The following is a 19,286-nucleotide window of genomic DNA, read 5'->3' as shown; positions in this document are numbered from 1 at the left end:
GTCGAATACGCGATTTCAAAATTAAAGATGAAAAATCACATTTATGTAAATTTAAAATTGTCTTTAATGATTGTGACAAATTGTAACAGTTTATGAGTCTGAGACAAAATACCAGTGTAGTTTAAATGGCACTCGCAATTATAGAAATAAGTGAAATCTCAGCTAAATGTAAAATGTTTACACACAAATAATGAGGCATTAAAGTCCCCTTCAATAATCGAGTGGCTATAACTGCGAACAACGGTTGTCCATCGTTCCATAGTTTTATACTCGTCAACCGAATGTGACAATTTTAAAAGGAAAAGCACCTTTAAAAATTCTTCCCATTTCTTCTTTCATTCCAAGTCAACTGCAGAAACTTGAGTCCGGATTTGAATTCTGGAGAAGGAATGGGCACTTTGTAAGTGTATAGTGTCTGAGGTATTGCTGCACTTAAAATACTATCAAGCCAAAAGATCTACCAGGAGGTAGATTAAAGGAGAAGGTGTCTGGAAGATTCTGCTTCAAAACCTGGACGGAGTTGGACAGATTCATACTGTCATTGGTAAAATACTAACACCTAAGCCAAAGATAAATGCAACCTTTGCCTCTTAACCTCCATAAAATTTGTAAACTTGATTTGATACTGTTGTAAAAAAAAAGCGAGTAAGTCACATACTTAAAATAATCATCATAGAGAGTAAATGTATCCAATATATGATGCTTATGGAATTACCAAGTGAGATTTCAGAATTAGTTAGCATCAATACTAAATTAGTACAGATACCAATTAATTCCAAAACCTGCAAGATGCCTAAGCTTTGTTAGTATCACTAAACTTTTTTGAAAGTTGAATGAAAATACCTACAAATGGTTTATTTAATTAATTACGGCAATGCTTAGGCACCTTGATATAAGCCTAAAGGAAGAGATGCCTTTGCGGAAAACGTTCTAGAAAAAGTGGGCTCGTATTTGAATTACACAGGGGGTAAACCACAAAAACATCCCTGCAACCAGCCCTTTCATCCAAGTCGAATTACCTTGTGGTTAGCTGTCTCACCCCTCACCTACTAATGGGTCCAACAAATGATCAGAACGTCAGATTAAATGCTTGAAATGTCGTGTATCAATAATATGAATATTATAAGCACGAACAAGTATGCATTGTAGAAAGTGTTAAAAACAGATAATGGCAGCAAAAACTCATCATATTTCAGGTAATTCATTAAAAACAGAGACTTCAAGACAAAGAATTCTATAAAAGTACAGAAAAATACATTTTCAAGGCTAATTTTTTTTTAAAATATTTTTTTAAGTATCTGGTTATAATGGTAGGAAAAATAAAAAGGCCATTTATAAAAACTGATGTTACTTAAATGATTTTGCAGTTAAGAACATGAAGCTTCCATTAAGATCTTTATTTTATCATGACTAACATATCCTGTAAATGCAGAACTATCTATTTCTGCAAAAAATAAATTTAAATAAGATATAAAATGAGGTAGGGAAAAGCTGGTGTTATAACGTTTTAGAGATACATTAAAAAATTAATAAGACACATGTTCACTTCTGACCGAAATGCAAGCACTACAACGATTTTTCATGCTGGGTATTAGATTATTTAAAAGTTCCCACAGTAACAAGGCTTATTCACAATAAATAGCCCCTTGAAGCAGAAGAATGGTAGGCAGTTGCAGCAGGGATGCAAGTTGGCCCTTAGGGCATCTCACACATTTTACTGAATTTAAATCTGAAGAATATGAGACCATTCCATCCATTGGATTCATTTATCTTTAAGATAATCAGTCATTTGTGCAGCATAGTAAGGATGAACATTATGGTCCATTAAGGAGGAAGTTATTTTAGACTGTATCCCTAAATTTGTCATAAGAATCAAGAACCTTCTCTTTATATATTTCAGCATTTATAGTTGCACTGGCAAATCTGTGTAGATCAGTGCGGCCATTCAAAATGATGCTCCCGTACCATGATTCTACCACCTTTGTACCAATGCCTTTCATGGATGTTTCAGGCTTATTCCATGTGTTTTGCACCCTCCCAATTATAACATGTCTGGAATCAGGCTACAAATAAAAATGAGATTCATCAGTAAAGAGAACTCAGCTCCATTTGTGATGATCTCTGTGCATTTCCCAAGCCCATAGCCTTTTTTATGCAGCTTGGTCACTCCTGGTACATCTAGATAGTCGAGTTCCTGTAACTGCAGAGAGCTTCCTTGCAACCTGGTCTGACATCAAATGTCGTATTTTTCTAAGAATCATTTCGAAATAATAGCCTCCTGCAAGTCTCTGTCGTAGCCCGTTTTCAACCTTTATCTGGTTGTCCGTATACATCACTAGTATGATTAAATTACTTCCAGGTTCTTAACATGATAGTTTTGGCGGCTTTTAGGTCTTTACAGCTCTTTGTCAGAGTGTCATGTTTCCATTCACCCAATCACACGCCATTTCTCACCATCAGATGTCTTCTCAATGGCACATATGCCAAAAGAATGGACACAAAAATTTGCATATATCTGGGAAGCAAACATATGTAACAGTTCAACAATGTTTTAAGAACTCTATTAAAGAAGCTTCTAATATTAAAATTGAAACATTTATTCAAAAAGATTAACTGATTGTGTAGAATAATGTTTTGTATGAGAACAAAAGTAAACAGCATAATACTAAAATTTATTTACCTTATGCAAGAATACAAGAATACATAAAATGATTCATATTAACATGCAAAAAACAAGAGAAATTTTTTTTTCTCAATGGGTAGCAGTTTTCTGCTACAAAAGTTTTATATTTTTTAACATTTATACTTCACTGAATTCTAAATACAGAAATTCGATTTCGTCACTTATATTAATTTAACAAGTTTTGCATGCATTCTCATTTTGTTATAAAACTTTAGAGCAAAACAACAGAAATAGATTTCTGTCTCAGTATGGAAAAGAAATGAACCCAAATTTCACAAAAACTAGAAATATAGAAGCTAAACTTCAGCATCTATATTTCTAAGTTTTCATTCAGTGTTTTGGTGAGAACTGTTTTTTGCTACTATATTAGTCGTGGCTGAGAACATGATGCGAAAGCATGAGTACTTCCACATTGTGTAGCTTTTGCAATCTGTTTACACTTATTATGTTGCCATAAGCTAGGCAATTCCACTGTTTTTCCTTGGTTGAAATGAAGGTTCCTGGAAGCATCTATTGCGCCAAAAAACAAGGGATGGAATTGTAAGTAACCCATGAATGCATAAGTGTTGTATTGGCATAGAACAAAAGCACATAAAATTTGTTAATGTGAAAGTATTCTCATACTACCTGTGGCCAGATAAAGTCCCTCAGAAGGCTTTTAATAAGAAGTGGGATGATGCGTTTGACAGTTGTAAACACTATTCATTAATTAGTGATAATTTATTCACTCCTTCTTTAAATATGTAATTACCATGAATACTATTTACTTATAAATATTAATTTTGAATTTCAAATGAATTTATATTTTGATAAAAAGATATAACTTAATGCTGTACTTTCATAAACCTTAAATTAATGCATCGTAGATTTAAAAAAAAAAATTACTTCACTTGCTGAAAAATATCATTGACTCTTTTCTTCAACTAACATGCATTTGCTCTCTATAGATATATTAAATTGATTTTGAAAAGATTTTACATATTAGAAAGGTAGAAAAAACTACATTAACAAAATTCATGCAGTTTACAAATGGTCAATATGCACTTACAAACACATTACACAAACAGCAGCAATACAAAATATCAATAGCATTTTAATTCAGTTATCTTCTTATATCTTTTTTCTTTGGCAATATACCAAGAAATCGTCCTCGAGTCATTTCTTTAGCTGAAAATTAATATATCAGTATCACAAAAGACTAGAATAAAAATATTATTTAAACATAAATTTTATGACATAGTTTATTACCATCTATCTTTTAATAGGCTGAAAAAACAAGGGGCAAAAAATAGGAGCACTTCAGCATTCTGTGACAATCAAAACCAGTGTGTGATAATCAATCATATATCCCTACTTTTTACAAATTTTATCTTCTAAAAATAAAGAGAAAATTTTATCTAGGTATATCAATTTTGAGAGAAAGATTTAAAGCTCTGTTTCTAGAGATTTATTTGGAATACGTAGCAGTCCATTTCTATTACCCACATCCATTAAACATCACCTGAAAAAATATAATGTACTTTATCCTACAATGGTTAACCTTTTGAATGAGAACGTATACATAGATGATGCGAATGGAAGTCAAATAACAATAAATAAAGCTTTAACTATGACTCCAGAATCAATCCACATTTTTAAAGAAGCAAACATGCAAATTCACAAGTGGCACACTAACTTACATGAATTTTGGGTAAAACAAGGCATCATTTCATATGAAAATTCTAAAGTTTTTAATAGAGAAAGTTTTCCATTTAAGGTTTTGTGTTAGGTCAGATACTGATCTGGCTGGAATTTTTGGACCTTTCACTGTTAGAATAAAGTGCCTAATACAGATGATTTGGTCATCATAAATAGATCGGGATAAACCACCGCCTAATGATTTGACCCCTTAATGGAGAAAATGGTGTGAAGAGCTACATCAAATGGTTGGATTATCTCCATCCCTCATTACTTTTTCATGCTTTCAAATTTTAATACTAAAAGTCTTAAATTACATTGTTTCTCAGACGCAAGAACAAAACCCTATGCTACAGTCATATACTTCAGTTTCACAATAAATGATAAAGAAATTAAAAGTGTCTTTGTCACTTCTAAAAATAGGGTAGACATACTAAAATCTTTTGCAAAGGTTAGAATTAATGAGGGCACTGTTCGCCAAGTTACAGAACAATATTTTGAAAGCAATGAAATTGAAAATTCCATGCTATTTTTGGATACACTCAACAATTACTCATCTTTGAATAAAAAATTGCCTGAAATCTTTAAATCCTTTGTCAAGAATCATGTTTAAGAAATCCATAAACTAAGCTCGTCTCAAGATTAGAACTACTGCTCAAGTGTAAACAACACTACAGACCCCATATCTCAGGGAGCGAAGATTTGGATGACAATAAATGAGCCCATTTGCATGAAGAGTTCACAGTGGCTTTAACTCCCTTCCGACTTTTGGGCAGAATTAGATATTTGAGATATAACAGACAAAGACAAATTGGAACAAAACAAAAATAAAAAAAAAAAAATAAAAAAAAAATCCAGTGATATACATTAACTTGAACGTACAATCAAAAGTACAGATGATCTCTTCTCATATCAAAATATAGAACTTGATGCTAAGAGCTACTGCTTGGACGGCAAGCTCTATTGCAAAATTTAAGAAAACCTGGCAGTATTCAAGGAACTCTTATAGCTGAAGAGTTACAAGAAATATAAAATTTTTGGATAAGATCAGGGATAAATAGAAAGGGTTAGCTCATTTCTTTGTTCGACTCCTCGCCGACGCGAGCCTAATGGGGAAAATTAACAGGCAGTAATCTGACGTCACTGTGATGCCACCTGTTCTGATTTCCCGCATTTAAAACTGTAGTTTCATTCAGCTGCGAGACGATTTTCTAGAGGTTACATATCCCAAATTAATTTTAATCATATATATATATATCTGTTTTCTAATAATGTATATATTTAAAATAATTTTTATATATGTAATTTTAGTCAGTTTTTATTTTAAATTCTATATTGTAAAGTACCATTTATGTAATATGGCTTTTTGTGCTGTAGTAACTTGCCGTAGCACTTACAGAAGTACGAAAGGATGAGATATTTTATTTCATGGGACCAAAGGATCCAAATGAGGTTTTGTTTTTGATGAAAGAATGGATACACAAATGTCAAAGACAAGATTCTGTTAATGCGAAGAGCGGAAAAATCTGCAGCGAACATTTTCTATGCAATGTTTATGAAGATGATATGAAAAATCGCTTGTTTGGATAGCCACAAAAAGAAACTGTTGAAATGGAATGCTGTGTCGAAAGTAAATTATGATGACAATAATAAATCGAAATTGATGATGACAATAGTAAAATCAAATTTTAATGATTTTGAAATAAAACTCACAAATGAAAATCTAGATATTCCTGAATGCCCTAAGTTTAAGGATAAACAAGAATGCATTGATAATTTGAAGAACAAAATAATATCCTTAGAAAATTGTATTAAAGTATTGAAAAACAGAGAAAAGAAAAATTTTAGAATGTTTGTTCAGCGGCAAAGAAGGTGGACGACATCTAGACAGAAATTGGTATCAGAAATTAAAATCTCAAATAGCGAATTTTTTTGGGGGGGGAAGCACAAATCAGAGAATTTGAAAAAATGTCTAAAGCCTATTTTTATAAAGACGCATTACTGAAAAAGAAGGAAAAAAATCAGGTGGACTAGTGAAGATATTTCACGTTGCATTGTCATAAGAGCTCTGTCATCTTAAAGCTATGATTTTTGGAAAGAAAAAAAATTAAGAAAAAAACTGGAATATCTTTACCTAGTATTAGCAAATTAAAGAAATGGTACGCTAAATTTTAGTGTAGTCCAAGAATTCAAAGTGATGTTCTTACTCTAAAGAAGGAAAGAGGCGAATATTTGTATTCTGTAGAAAAAATATGCGTTCTCAGTTTCGACGAAATGCATATAGATTGAAAACTCTGCTATGACTCTAAACTGGACCAAGTTCTCGGTTCTTTTCAAAATGTGCAGTTTGTTTAAATCAGAAGTCTCATTTCGCACTCTGCCTCAAATTACTGAGAAACCACATTTTAGATAAAGGATTTGTTTTAGAAGATGGAACTGTTTTAAATTTTGTTATTATTAAAGAGGTTTTAAATAGAGATTGAGAAGAAATCAAATTATGTCACAAACTAAAACCGAATTATTTAATGGTCAAGGGAAACGAGAGACAAAAAAGTCGCTCCAGAGAAAACATTATTTTCAAAAAGTACCGCAAAAGGTATACTCCACCCCACAGGAAATTAAAAAGCATCTGACTTCTATGAGTTAATTGATAATATCTTTGGTATTATGAATAGTACCAACAAGAATAACAAGTATTTAACAAACTAATTTTGTTAAGTACTTGTTAAAGTTATTCTTATTGTATCCTTTGTAACTAATTATTGATTAGATTTTGTGCTAAATTAGCATTCTAGATAAAATATAATAGTATAAAACATTAAAGTAATTGGCATTAAAAGACTTGCTTCCTTTACTCACACTTTTGAAAAATTAAATAACTGTATTAGGTACTCTGAGTAAAGCCATTTTGTCAAAATTAAGGTAACAATCTTACATACATTTATTTAATTGTAATATAGATATAAGTATAAATTACAAAATTATTTTAAAAAATTATTATATTGAATCGGAAGAGAATTATAACAATTTAAAATTTACAATTAGGCAAAAAATCAAATGTAGGTTAGCAGAAATGTTGCCATATATGTCATATATGTTTAAAACTATGTCAATGTAAAATTGTTTTTTGAGTAAATTTAAATAGCTGCTATTATAGTTATCTTAAAAGCAGTATAAAAATTCTCTCAGTTCACATGCAGATAAAGAAATGATTTGAAATAAACGTTCATTAAATAAAAAAACCTGCAAATAAAAATTGGGAAAAAAAAAAAAAAAAACCCACGGAACTTATGTTAAAAGAGTAGCACATTTTATCTATTATTTTAAAATTGAGTAAGTATTATTAAATTTTTTAATGGTTCAGTCTAAAATGCATAAAGCAGTAACATTGTCTCTTCCAAATTATAACTATCTTTCACACACAGCTCATTTCAAACGCTGGTTCAAAATCGCTAATTTTCATGCTGTGAATTGCATCTGCGCGCTCAGTGTCATCATGGCTACGTCATCACTTCTCACTTTCTGCTTCAGAGGGAAAAGCTCTATGAGCTAGCCCTTCTCTTCTAAGTCCTGGATAAGATCTGAGCATAAAAAATGTTTTGTTGAAGAGTACAAATCTCTCAAAGAAGGTAAATTCAACTAATTTTTTTTTCTTTGCACAATTTTCTCTCTCACATTGGTGCAAAAGATGAGATATGATTAGATTTTCTGACTTCTCACTAGACAACATCCAGTTATACTACCTAAAAATTCCAGACCGACACTACTAATTGTATGCAAAGAACGTGAGAAGATAATGCACGCAGAAACTATAACTGTAACCAAAGTTAAATCTCATTTCTGGATGCCTAAAGAATGCCAGTTAGTCAAAAAGGCATTAAAAAGTTGCTTGATCTGCCAGAAATATTTAGCCAATCCAGCACACCAGATAATTTATAGATGCCAAACTACAGCAAAACCTGTCAGTAGTCAAGGCATGAATGGCACTTTTAGAACTGAAAATGCACATATAAAGCATATTTCTTTAATTAACCATTAATTATTACCAATTAATTACATTTGACTTGATATACATATCTATAAAATGGAATAATTAAAATATTTTTAGTAAATTATATGCATATTTAATTAGATATTTTCAGTTTACTCCTTGAGCAGAAATATCACTAAATCTATTACTACAGTATTCAAGCAAATGTTTTAATCACTAATAATCATAAAGGATAATTAGAATCCATAAATCACATATCTTTATGAGGTTTCTGGATTCTAATTTCTACAGGGAAATAATTTTTTAATTGAATTTTAGATACACAAGAATAATACATATAATTATCAAAAAATACTTCTAATTTATTTATAAATTATGAATGCAAAGATTTATGTGTAACAAGCTTAACAACCTTAAGTTGTGAATCAGAGATTTTTTTGTATTATTACTCAGTCCTTTATTTGCCTACATATTTATTTTTTCAACCAGAACTGCTTCACAAGTTTTCATACCTAAATTTGATCAAAATTCCTTTTTTTAAGTCCAAAGGGACAATTTGCCCAGAAGGACTATTAATTTAATTTTGGTATTTTTCATTGATTCACTACAAGCGTTGTTTCACTTTTCAAATTGTTGCCACCAAATATTATTGCCCTGTATTATGTTTAAAGAAATTAAATAATGAAGAATCTGCATAAATGTATGCATGTTTCTCGCATTGTGATAAAGCAACGGTACCTACAGCCATCAAATTTTGAATGACGTAATCCTACTGCAAATATGGGCATCTGGAAGACAAAATTTGAAATTTGGAATTTGTTTTATTATAGATTTCATATTTTGCAAAACTTTAACGAATTTTTGATTATCAAACTCAAGGGTTTCAAAGCGAGCGATGGCAACATTGTACAGAAAAAACATTTTCATCTCCAGCACGCGAGACTGTGTATCGGAAATTTTAAACATATGCTCGTTTTAAAATTGTGATATTGCTCTTGAACTGAATTTTATGGTTTAAGTACGAAGATCATGATATTTAATAAATAAAGGTAACACACAAAATGTTAAAAAAGCCCCTTTGGACACTTTGATGACAGAAAAAATTCTTTCGCAAGAATGAGGTTTTATTAACCCTTTTAGGACGGGCGTCCCATATACACATTCCCTAAGAACGTCTCTTACAGCCGAGCGTCCCATCCACGCATCAGTAAAGATCGCATTCAGAGGACGGGTGATGCGTATACGCATTTTAAGGTGGAGCGTTTTTCTGATTCACTAGATGGTATCCTGAGTCCATTACTTTTGAAATGAACACAGTTTTAGGTTCCTTACCTTTGATATATTCTGCTTGAGTTTGGTATTTTACTCATCAGCTGTACGAGGGTCGGGGGTGGAGGGAAAGTGTAAACAGAGGTGGGCTCTTTAAATCGCTGCGTGCTAATGAAAACATTCTTGTATCTCATTTATATCCAATTCCTTTCTTTATTTTATTTTTTCCCTCTACTATATATGGTCTTTTAGGGTTACTGTGCGGAGTTTTTTTACATTTTTCATCGCCTTCAGATATATTTCCGTTCTTTCTTTTTTTATTTAGGAAAGCCTCACCTCCAGTTTATTATGGCGGGAAGGCGCTATTTATCAGAGGAAGAATACCCTCGTATTGTTAGTGAACCATTTAACTAACGCAAATGAGAATACTGATTCATTTTCTAAAGAGTTAAAAAGTGATACTTTTTCTAAGAGTTACAAACTGATACTTCTCTGTGCTTCGAGATTTACCACACTCATTTTCATTTTAAATTTTGTTACTTCTTACTGTAAAAAGTCTTTATTGTGTTCTTTTTATTAATTTTAAACTTTATTGACGGATTTTATCAATTAAAACTTTGTAATAATTTAAATAGTGCTTCCGAAAATTATTTTAGAAGATAAGCTATTTTTTAAGTATATTTTCATGTAAAATAAAGAAAAAAATGTTTTAAGGGCTAATTTTAACATATATAAGAGCTCAAGTAATAATCTAAAATGATACCAAAAATTACAATGCTAGAAGAGAAACTTTTGTTTTTCTGATTTTTGTTATAAAATTAGGCTTAGCAATGCAAAACCTCCGTCCTGTACAGTGACTGCCTTCGTTTCTCTTCCGTCCCGCACGAGCGTCTTAAACAAAGGTGCGCCGCCGCGAAAAGTTTAAAGCAACAAGCATTCCCAATAGGCAATACTTTCTATTCAATGGACCCATTCATATCTTTTAATTTTGCAATTTCTCCCAATGCTACAGCAATACTTAAATCCACAACTTCCATCAAATTATCTATTTGATACATAGAAAACTCTTCCACTTGACTAAGATACTTTTCATCAAATAATGGATGATGACCAACAAATGAATGGATGAAAATGAAACTTTAGTTGACATGAATTTTAGTTCAACAAGTTTTAGAAATGAATCATTTAGATGAAATGTACCTATTATATATAAACATACGCAGTTACCAAAAAAAAAAAAAAAAAAAAAAAAAAAATGCACTGAATTGAAAAATACCTTCATTTCACTTTCATTCAACTAGGGATTTTTTAAATATAATCTTGTTTCTGCACTAATCACTAAATTGTAATTTTCTTTTTGTTGAAATTTTCTTTTTGTTTACTACACTTCTGAAATGAAATAGATAATAAATTTGTAAAACCATCAGTAAACAAATTAATTCACTAACAGTACAAGTTCTCTCCCCAATAATTAAGAATCGAACAAAACAGCATTTAGGTTTCATCATCTTTTATGAAGAAATTTGTTACTTTTTAAAATTTTACAGCACCAGTTTCTTGATATTTTTGAGAAAATAAGTGCTGTTTACAGTCATTCTTTCCACCACGCGTAACTAAGTCTTTGTTGCAGACACTGCAATGTGCATGATTTCCGAAAATTTTAATGCTTTAATGTATGGAAATTATAAAGAATATAAATCTTTAAATTTCTGGTTTGATAATTTTAGCTTCTTAGTTTAAGTGGCATAATTCACAAAAACACTTTTACCTGAATCACAGTTCATAAGATACATGCATTACACTATCACAATTTGAATGAATGGAGCTGAGGTAGAGTAAACAAGTAAATGGGTAGAAAAACTGCGGCCAACAAATGACTACAAACTCCAAGTAAAGCACACATCATGCCTTACATTCAGATGTGAGGAAAACAATGTTGTAAATGTTAAGTGCAATTCAGATCTTTTAATTAAAACATTTTACAAACTACCTTGTAAGATAAAAAAAAAAAAAAATACAATCTCAGAACAGTACATCATAGAAAGTGGGGAAGAGGTAGAAAAATTGTGAAATATATAAGTATTCATAAATATTAAAATAAGCTAAATGTAAAATGGTTTTAATACATGCAATACATATGAGCAAAACTAGATTGAATTGACCTATACAGGTAAAACAAGATTTTATTTTAACAAAGTAGGAAATCTAAGTTAAAAAATACAGTCAAAACTCAATTACTTGAGGTAATTGGGATCATACCCACCTCATATAATCAAAAACTCTCTAACAGAGACTAATTTTAAATCATAGCATTTTTTAAGACAAACTTTGAGTCTGTTTATTTTAAACTCTTACTATTAATATTTAAAAAAACTCTTTTATTGGTAGATAAAATCTGTTCCCTTCAATTACATAAAAAGTCACATATTTTATCGCAGTACATCTGTATGCTTTGCTAATATCATCTTTGTTGTTTAGAATATGAGAAATAAGTTTTTCCCTTGCAAAAAATTGCTCCATAATTTCTATTATAGCTTGATCTAATAGTTGTATGACAGAACATATCAACAAGCAAAAAAATCACATTTGTTTCCATTGATTACAGCTTCTCTTCAACTGTATGGTCTTTTGCACGTTTTACCTTTTATACAGAATACAGATACTATTTATAGAGAAAAGAGATAATATTAATAAAAATAAATTATCTACATTTAAAAATTAACAATGAAACTACATAAAAATACTTTACACGAAAAGAAGAAACAAATATAAACAAATGCTCGGAGTAATAAAAGGTTTTTTATGTATTTTAAAAGATACAATGTGTGAATATTTACATGAAAGAACTTTGTGCACATCAAGGGACATTAAAGAAATACGAACACAAGAGCAACTGCGCATGTATAATAAATATTCTTTGATTTGATTGGCTTTGGGATTGGGATTTGAGCAGTTCAAGAATTTCTTTTTGAAAATCAACACTATATAAATTAAAAAATTGCATATTATTGAACAGAAGTCACAAAAACGAATAAATCAGTTGCTTAAATAGAAGTTCAATTACAGCTGATGAATTTTATAATTTTGCCTGGATTAGTAAATAGGCATATAAGAGTTATCAAAATAAGCAAAAACAAGAATAATATCACAAAGGAAAAAATCAAATTGATATTTATTTTCTATATGAAATGTAATGTTTGATACCTGTAAGACTTTTTTTCTTGGTTACGCTTCCTAAATATACTAACGGCTTAGACTGATATTTCTTTTAAATAATTCAAATAAATTTAATTAATCAATTAATTAAATAACTTACTTTAGTTTAAACTAAATTATGAAAACTTTGCGAGTTTTTCAGATAAAATTTACAAAGTGATATAAAACTTGAGAAAAAATAACAAAAACCTAGTCTTTTACGCTTATGTCTTAAATTTTTCTTCAAAACGTAAATAAAAATGTTTGTGTTTGTACGTATTTATAAGCTTCCTTGTTTCTTACTATAGTTTGACACTTGATAGCATTTTGATTCTGATAAAGTTTGTAGCTTTGTAGAGAAACTAATAGACATTATCTTCTATCTAAGGATTATCAGTTCGAGTCAACTGGGTTCTTTCTTTATTAATATGGATCTGAGAAAAAAAGCTGTTCACCATATAAATGTATTCCCTAATCATATCTTCAAATTTTTTAATAAAATTTATATTACATTATAAATTCAATTAGCTTCATTTAGAGATTTTCTGCTGCATATTTATGTTTGTTTTTAATGGAAATTAAAATATAAATTTGGACTTCAAATAACTAAAATATTAACCCTTTGGTGGTTGCAAGATTAAGCAATCCTCTCATCCCAAATACCTGTGGCATCTGTCAGTCATAAATTTGTAATGCAAGCTGAGCTCATTGATCACCATGAAAAGGTTAATATGGAAAAAAAAACATTTTTTTTTCTAACCTTCTTCCAATCCTAATTGGTAAGCTAAATTTTGCAGATCTCTCACTTTTTCAAGTAATGCTGCTGCAGTCAGGCTTCCAAAACCTAAAATTAAATGTATTCCATATTTAATATGCCTAAATATGCCATAACAATAATAAAAATTCTAACTAAGACATACAAAATGCTCGCATATAAATACACAGGGTGCCTCAATACCAAGGCTTGTCAATAACCCACAAAAAGATGGAAAGTGAGTGCCAGTTTCAGAGCATTGACAAACTGATAGTGAAATCTAGATAAATAAACAAAAAGAGCATATATCAAATGCATTTAAATAGTACTTTGTAAAAAGTGCTTTATAGCATATCCCCCATAAATACACAGTTTATATTCATTTCTGTTATTTATTTAAACAAACTAGAAGCTTTAAGAAATAAATCCCACATGATTAAGACATATGGGTCTAAATCTATATAATAAACATTTGTCACAGAGTTTTCCAGAGCCGCCCGGTTTAGTGGTTAAGGGAGCCTGACTGTGATACCGAAGGGCCCGGATTCGAATCCCAGAGACGAGATGGATGTAAAATTGTCTGTCCCTTCATAGAAGGTAGCAGTGGCTGCCCATTAGATGCTCCACAATAAAATGGCCACCATTTCTGGCCTTAGTAGTGGCCAATGCTGTTATAGGCAAGTGCCCCGCCATTGGAAAAAAAGAGTTTTCTTGAAAACCCCAAAAAAGGAAGATCCTCAAAACTTTCAATGGGATTTTAAGCATGTCTCTATTAAAATTTGAATTTAAATGTCAGGGTGGAGGGCTAAAATACAAAGGAAATATATCACAACTTGAACCATTAACAGATGAAAAACAAAAGGCAAATTTTCCTCATTTATTAAAGTTACGAGACTTTTTTAATAACTTTTTTACGAGAACACTCATAACTCTTTTATTTATTATTTTACTCTCTAAAACTCTTTTGTTTATAATTTTAAGTGTATGACCAATTCAAATACTTTTGAAAAAATATAAGGGATGATTAAAAATATCTGAAAGGGTTTAGATTTTAATGATTGCCCAAACGGAATGGCTTATCAGTAGACACTATTAATAGCCATAGCCCAGCTGGAATAGTGAAACATTTTAATTGATATTAAATGCATATGCATTTAGACTAATATGCGAATGTTACTATTATCTTCTGTATATTTAAAAAATGAAAAATATGCAATGTAATTCTATAAAAATATTTAATGTTTTTAATCCTTCAATCACACAATTAAGAAAATGATAAAAAAAACACCTTATTTTTAATTCAAGAAAATTGTTTAAAAATAAGTGTATGAACAATATATGTAGTCATTTTAAATTTTTGGAAATTTTTTATCTCAAAAACAAGTTTATTTTTCACACACACACACAAATCAGGGTTAAAAAATTGTTAAATAGTTTATTCTTTTAGGAGCTATCTTTTGAACACTTCGGTCCGGAAATATCAAGGGCATGAGAACTATTGACCCCCCTGTAATTTTGATAGCAGTGAGAAGAAAAGGATTAATTAATTAGCTGTATCGTGAATTAAATTCATTTTTATTTAAATCAATCAGATTAAAAACTAAAAAAATTAAGAATTGCATCTATTGCTTTTAAATAATTTGTTAATTAATAACAGACAGATTTAATATGAAAGAACAATATCTTATGTGTTTCAAATGGTAACAGACTTGAATGAAAATGAAACAATGCATTAAAGTGAAAAAAATATACTTGAAAAGGGAAAAAATATATACAATGTAATTCTATAAAATTGCTTAATGTTTTTAAATAGATATATCACAAATTACATACAATTTTAATTAACTGAATAATATTCAAAAGTAAACAAATACTTTTTTTAAGAACTGCATCTATTGCTTTTGAATAGCTTAGTTAGTTTATCAATAACAGACTGATTAAATTAAAAAAATAACTATCTTAAATTTTGCTGAATGGCAACAGATTTGAATGAAAAGTGAAAAAAATGCAAAATCTTGGGCTTAAAAAAAATTCTTGTAAATGAACTAATCAACATATTTATTTAAAAATTTTTTTTCTTTGTAACACTATTAATTTATTTAACATATTTCAACTTTGAAGTTAATATATAAGTCATCAATCAACCTAAATTAGAAATTAAAAGGAAATTCCCATTTTAACATTTATTAACATGGTGCTGAATTTAAATGTGTAGTTGTGATACTAGTGCACATTTAAATTAGAACATTAAAAAAATTGTTATTGTTCATAAACTAAATTTTCATAAGCATGATGCATAATTAAAAGATGATTTTGTTTTAATAATATCATTCTAATACCCACCCTGTAAAACACTGATATCTTCATGATCTAGATCTCTTAGCCATTCAGGTTGTTGAACAGGTTTATCATCATTAGGAGACTGAAATAATAAATTTACAATATGTAAAAAAAATTCTTTAAAATAATTCATTTAAAATTATACTGAATACATGTATTTACTTAATACATTTGCAATCACATTTTGAAGTGCTTTTTAATGATTTTTAAATATACAATTTTTAAATTAAAAGTATAGTTCACTAAAACCACTTAATGGAATATAGTAGTTAATTCACAGCAAGCAGTAGTAATAGCTATATTTAATATATTAAATAACATAGTATTAGTTAAAAATAAAATTATAAATACACAGCACAACAGCACAAAGCAGTAAATACAAATTTCTTTTGATAAGTACAATGAGAACTTGATCTTCATACGGGTGCTTATCTAGCTTTTGATATTGCACTTTCAGCCCTTTTAGTTATAACCAGAAATCATACTATTGATTAACAATCAATAGTTTTAATACGTTTTATCATATGGTTATAGAGTCTCATATTCTTAAGGTAGCATAAACTAATGAGCTCTAGAAAGATTGTATAAGAAATTATCCTCAGGTCTTAGGATAACAGACAAACAAAGTCAGAAGAAAGGTGTTAAAGAATCCTTTATTCAATCACAGATGATTGCACAGACGGCCTCTTCTAGCTTAACTTAAACAAGTAATGTTGAACTCAAATTGCAATTAAACTAGCCTAATGGCTTAAGGATAATTTAAGTGCACATGAAGGCTTTGGACTCCCAGAAGACGGCAGAAACAAGCTTAATAACAGCTAGAAGCACTCCATGCCACAGAATCAGATCGCTAGCAAGTCAAAGTAACATTGTGGCTTTCAAGCAGGCATTAACACACTCTAAAATCACCTTCCAAAACCTTCCCTTAAATAGCATCTCTTTCTCCCTTAATATGAATAACCACTATCACTATTTCCTTAAGGAATCCAAGCTATAATTAGCATTCTAGCAAGTAAGTGGGGGTGAAAAGGAAAATAAAAGGGTACTGTTAACAAGTGATATATCATCTGATATTTTTAGGCACATTTATGTTTCTAGCTTTAAAAACTGTTTTCTGGTGCAAGATGGAAACAAGATTTTACAAAGCAGAATAAATTTTTATAACTAAGCACTACTACACTCTATCAGAAAAGTGTATTGCAAAATGTTTGTGAACCTAACAATATGATGATTTTGCTTTTAAGTAAACTGATTTTAAGAAAAGGTTAACTCTAAGAAATAAAGTACCTGCTTATCTTAGAAAAGATGGGTGGGTACTTCATTTCGGATAAAATGGACAAGTAGGAATAAAATATAATCATCATCAAAGAGCATGACAAAGTTGGAATCAAAATCAAAGTCATGCATTAAGAGTAATGCTCACTCATAAAATAGACTTTTGTCACTTTTGTTTGGGGAAAACTCATCCCTGCACCAAAGAGTAGTTTTTAAAGCTAACAGCATAAACTGAAACTGAAATTTCAAGCAGTGTATTACTTCTAACAGTACAGTGGTATCCTCTATTGAAACAATTTGCCATAAAGATCCATTTTGGAATTTCCACTTTTATTTTTATTTATTTATTTATTTATTTTTTTAAGTTTGATATGCACAACTTTTGCATTATGCACTACATTTAAACATATTATATAATACTATGATATATGCACAGCATTAATTCATGCATATACTACATACAACATATTAAATGGAAAGAGAAACATAACAATGTAAAACTTAAAATTAATAAAAACTGTAATTTTATTTCGATGTAGATTTAAAATAAAATTCTATTGATATTGAGGGTGATCAGATACCAGTCTCTTTTCTTCAGAAGCAAAAACATTCTGCAAAGTAGGAAGAAGCACAATCCTATTTTTTTTTATCAAAAACAATATGCAAACAAAGTGAATATTAACATAGCACCATCTGTCAAAGAAAATAGCGCAGAAACATAAAATATTAAGATATTACAGTTTTAAAAGCATTAAGAAGGACTAAAGACCATAAATTTTTGTTATGTGAAAAGGTTCAAGGAAATCCATTTCAACTGAAGCACAATTTTTGCAGACCCAAAGTCAAATTTGTGATTTCAAGCTGAAATCAATGGCTATTGAAAGAGATTTTTCTCTCATGGTCTTTGATAAAGCTTTTGGAAGTTTTAACTCTTGCCATCAAAGAAGACATTCCATTGTTAGAAATGACATTAATAAACTTATCATTCTATCAGTTACAAAATTATATGAATTCTCCAGAAGTTTTACTTTCAGGTCATTTTTTCCCCTACCATTAAAATTTGCTGCTCAAATCTTGAAGATTCTATCTCTGACTTCTGTTCTTAGGAAATATATAGCATATCTTGTCAGGGTGATTTGTGATATATCAACCAAACAAAACGAGTTAAAATTTCGGGCCACAAATACAAATCTTATGTCCAAAAAAGAGAGCTAAAAATGTTTGACAGATAATCATACTTGGAATATTAATTACAGTTTTGATTTTGGTCTGAAAATTATCCTTAAAGTTTTTTTAGTTGATGAACTGGATTTCTTTAAAACATTTCACATTCAAAAATGTATCTTCTTTAGTTATCACACTAATTCCAATTTAGTCTTTCCTTATGCTTTTAAAATTTTAATACTATTGATTTACTTTCAAAATTCTAATTTTTAATATTTCACTATTTTTTGTTCGCTTTGCTCTACTCACTGTTTTTGATTATAAGTGTGGTTGTCGTTAAGCTTGCTGTTTTGCCTAATTAAAAATAAAAGACATAATTTTGTTTTCATGCAACTTGGTAACTAATAAGTAAAATACTACTTATGATTTTCTACAGCCAGCACATCTACAAGTTAAAGGAAAATCTAGATTTTGACTTCTATCTAGAATGACTTCTGATAATGTTCTGATCAAATAAGCAACAGACATTTACATAGACTTTCCATAATTGACACTGCACTCTCTTCCTTGTCATTTAAATTGAATTGATATTACTCAGTTTATAAGCTGTACTTCTCTTAAATGTAAGTTTTCAAAATACTTGAAATATTTCTATTAATGTAATTTCTAGGTCAAATATTTAACAATTATTACTTTCAGAGTTTTAAGTCTTTTGTTAAATATTCATATACTGCTTGTATACTGATAATTCACACCCATGCAATGAGCATGCATGAGGGATAAGAACAACAAGATGATCAGCAAACTGATAGCAGTTCTTTTCTAGTATTAGATGCATTCTGAAGATCCACTACAATAAAAGGGATCTTCTTTGAGAAGAATGATGTACATAAAGGCCATATCCATCCCTTAAGGAATCCAAGTTTATGCATGTTAAC

The 19,286-nt window shown here is 29.8% G+C and overlaps 1 protein-coding gene across 2 annotated transcripts in view; it reads right to left on the bottom strand.

The window, feature by feature from the left end:
* Positions 1 to 2,651: 2,651 nt before the first annotated feature.
* lin-52 (DREAM core complex component lin-52) overlaps positions 2,652 to 19,286 on the bottom strand; it is a 42,822-nt gene continuing 26,187 nt past the window's right edge. Inside the window, exons 4-6 of one of the 2 annotated variants that reach the window (XM_035354506.2) lie at positions 15,913 to 15,991; positions 13,576 to 13,659; positions 2,652 to 3,850 (exon numbers count right to left, since the gene is read on the bottom strand). In XM_035354506.2, coding sequence (XP_035210397.1) covers positions 3,786 to 3,850; positions 13,576 to 13,659; positions 15,913 to 15,991 — 228 coding nt within the window. In that variant the 3' untranslated portion in view covers positions 2,652 to 3,785. Of the gene's footprint in view, positions 3,851 to 11,785; positions 12,283 to 13,575; positions 13,660 to 15,912; positions 15,992 to 19,286 lie in introns of those variants that run through there. The other variant, XM_035354512.2, reaches the window with a different exon arrangement.

The sequence above is a fragment of the Stegodyphus dumicola genome, chromosome 2 (genome assembly GCF_044657685.1).
Source record: "Stegodyphus dumicola isolate Sdum_Otavi_A_Nest chromosome 2, ASM4465768v1".
Taxonomy (NCBI): Eukaryota; Metazoa; Arthropoda; class Arachnida; order Araneae; family Eresidae; genus Stegodyphus; species Stegodyphus dumicola.
Note: the sequence above shows the minus strand (reverse complement) of the source record. Positions and strands in the feature narration are given on the sequence as shown.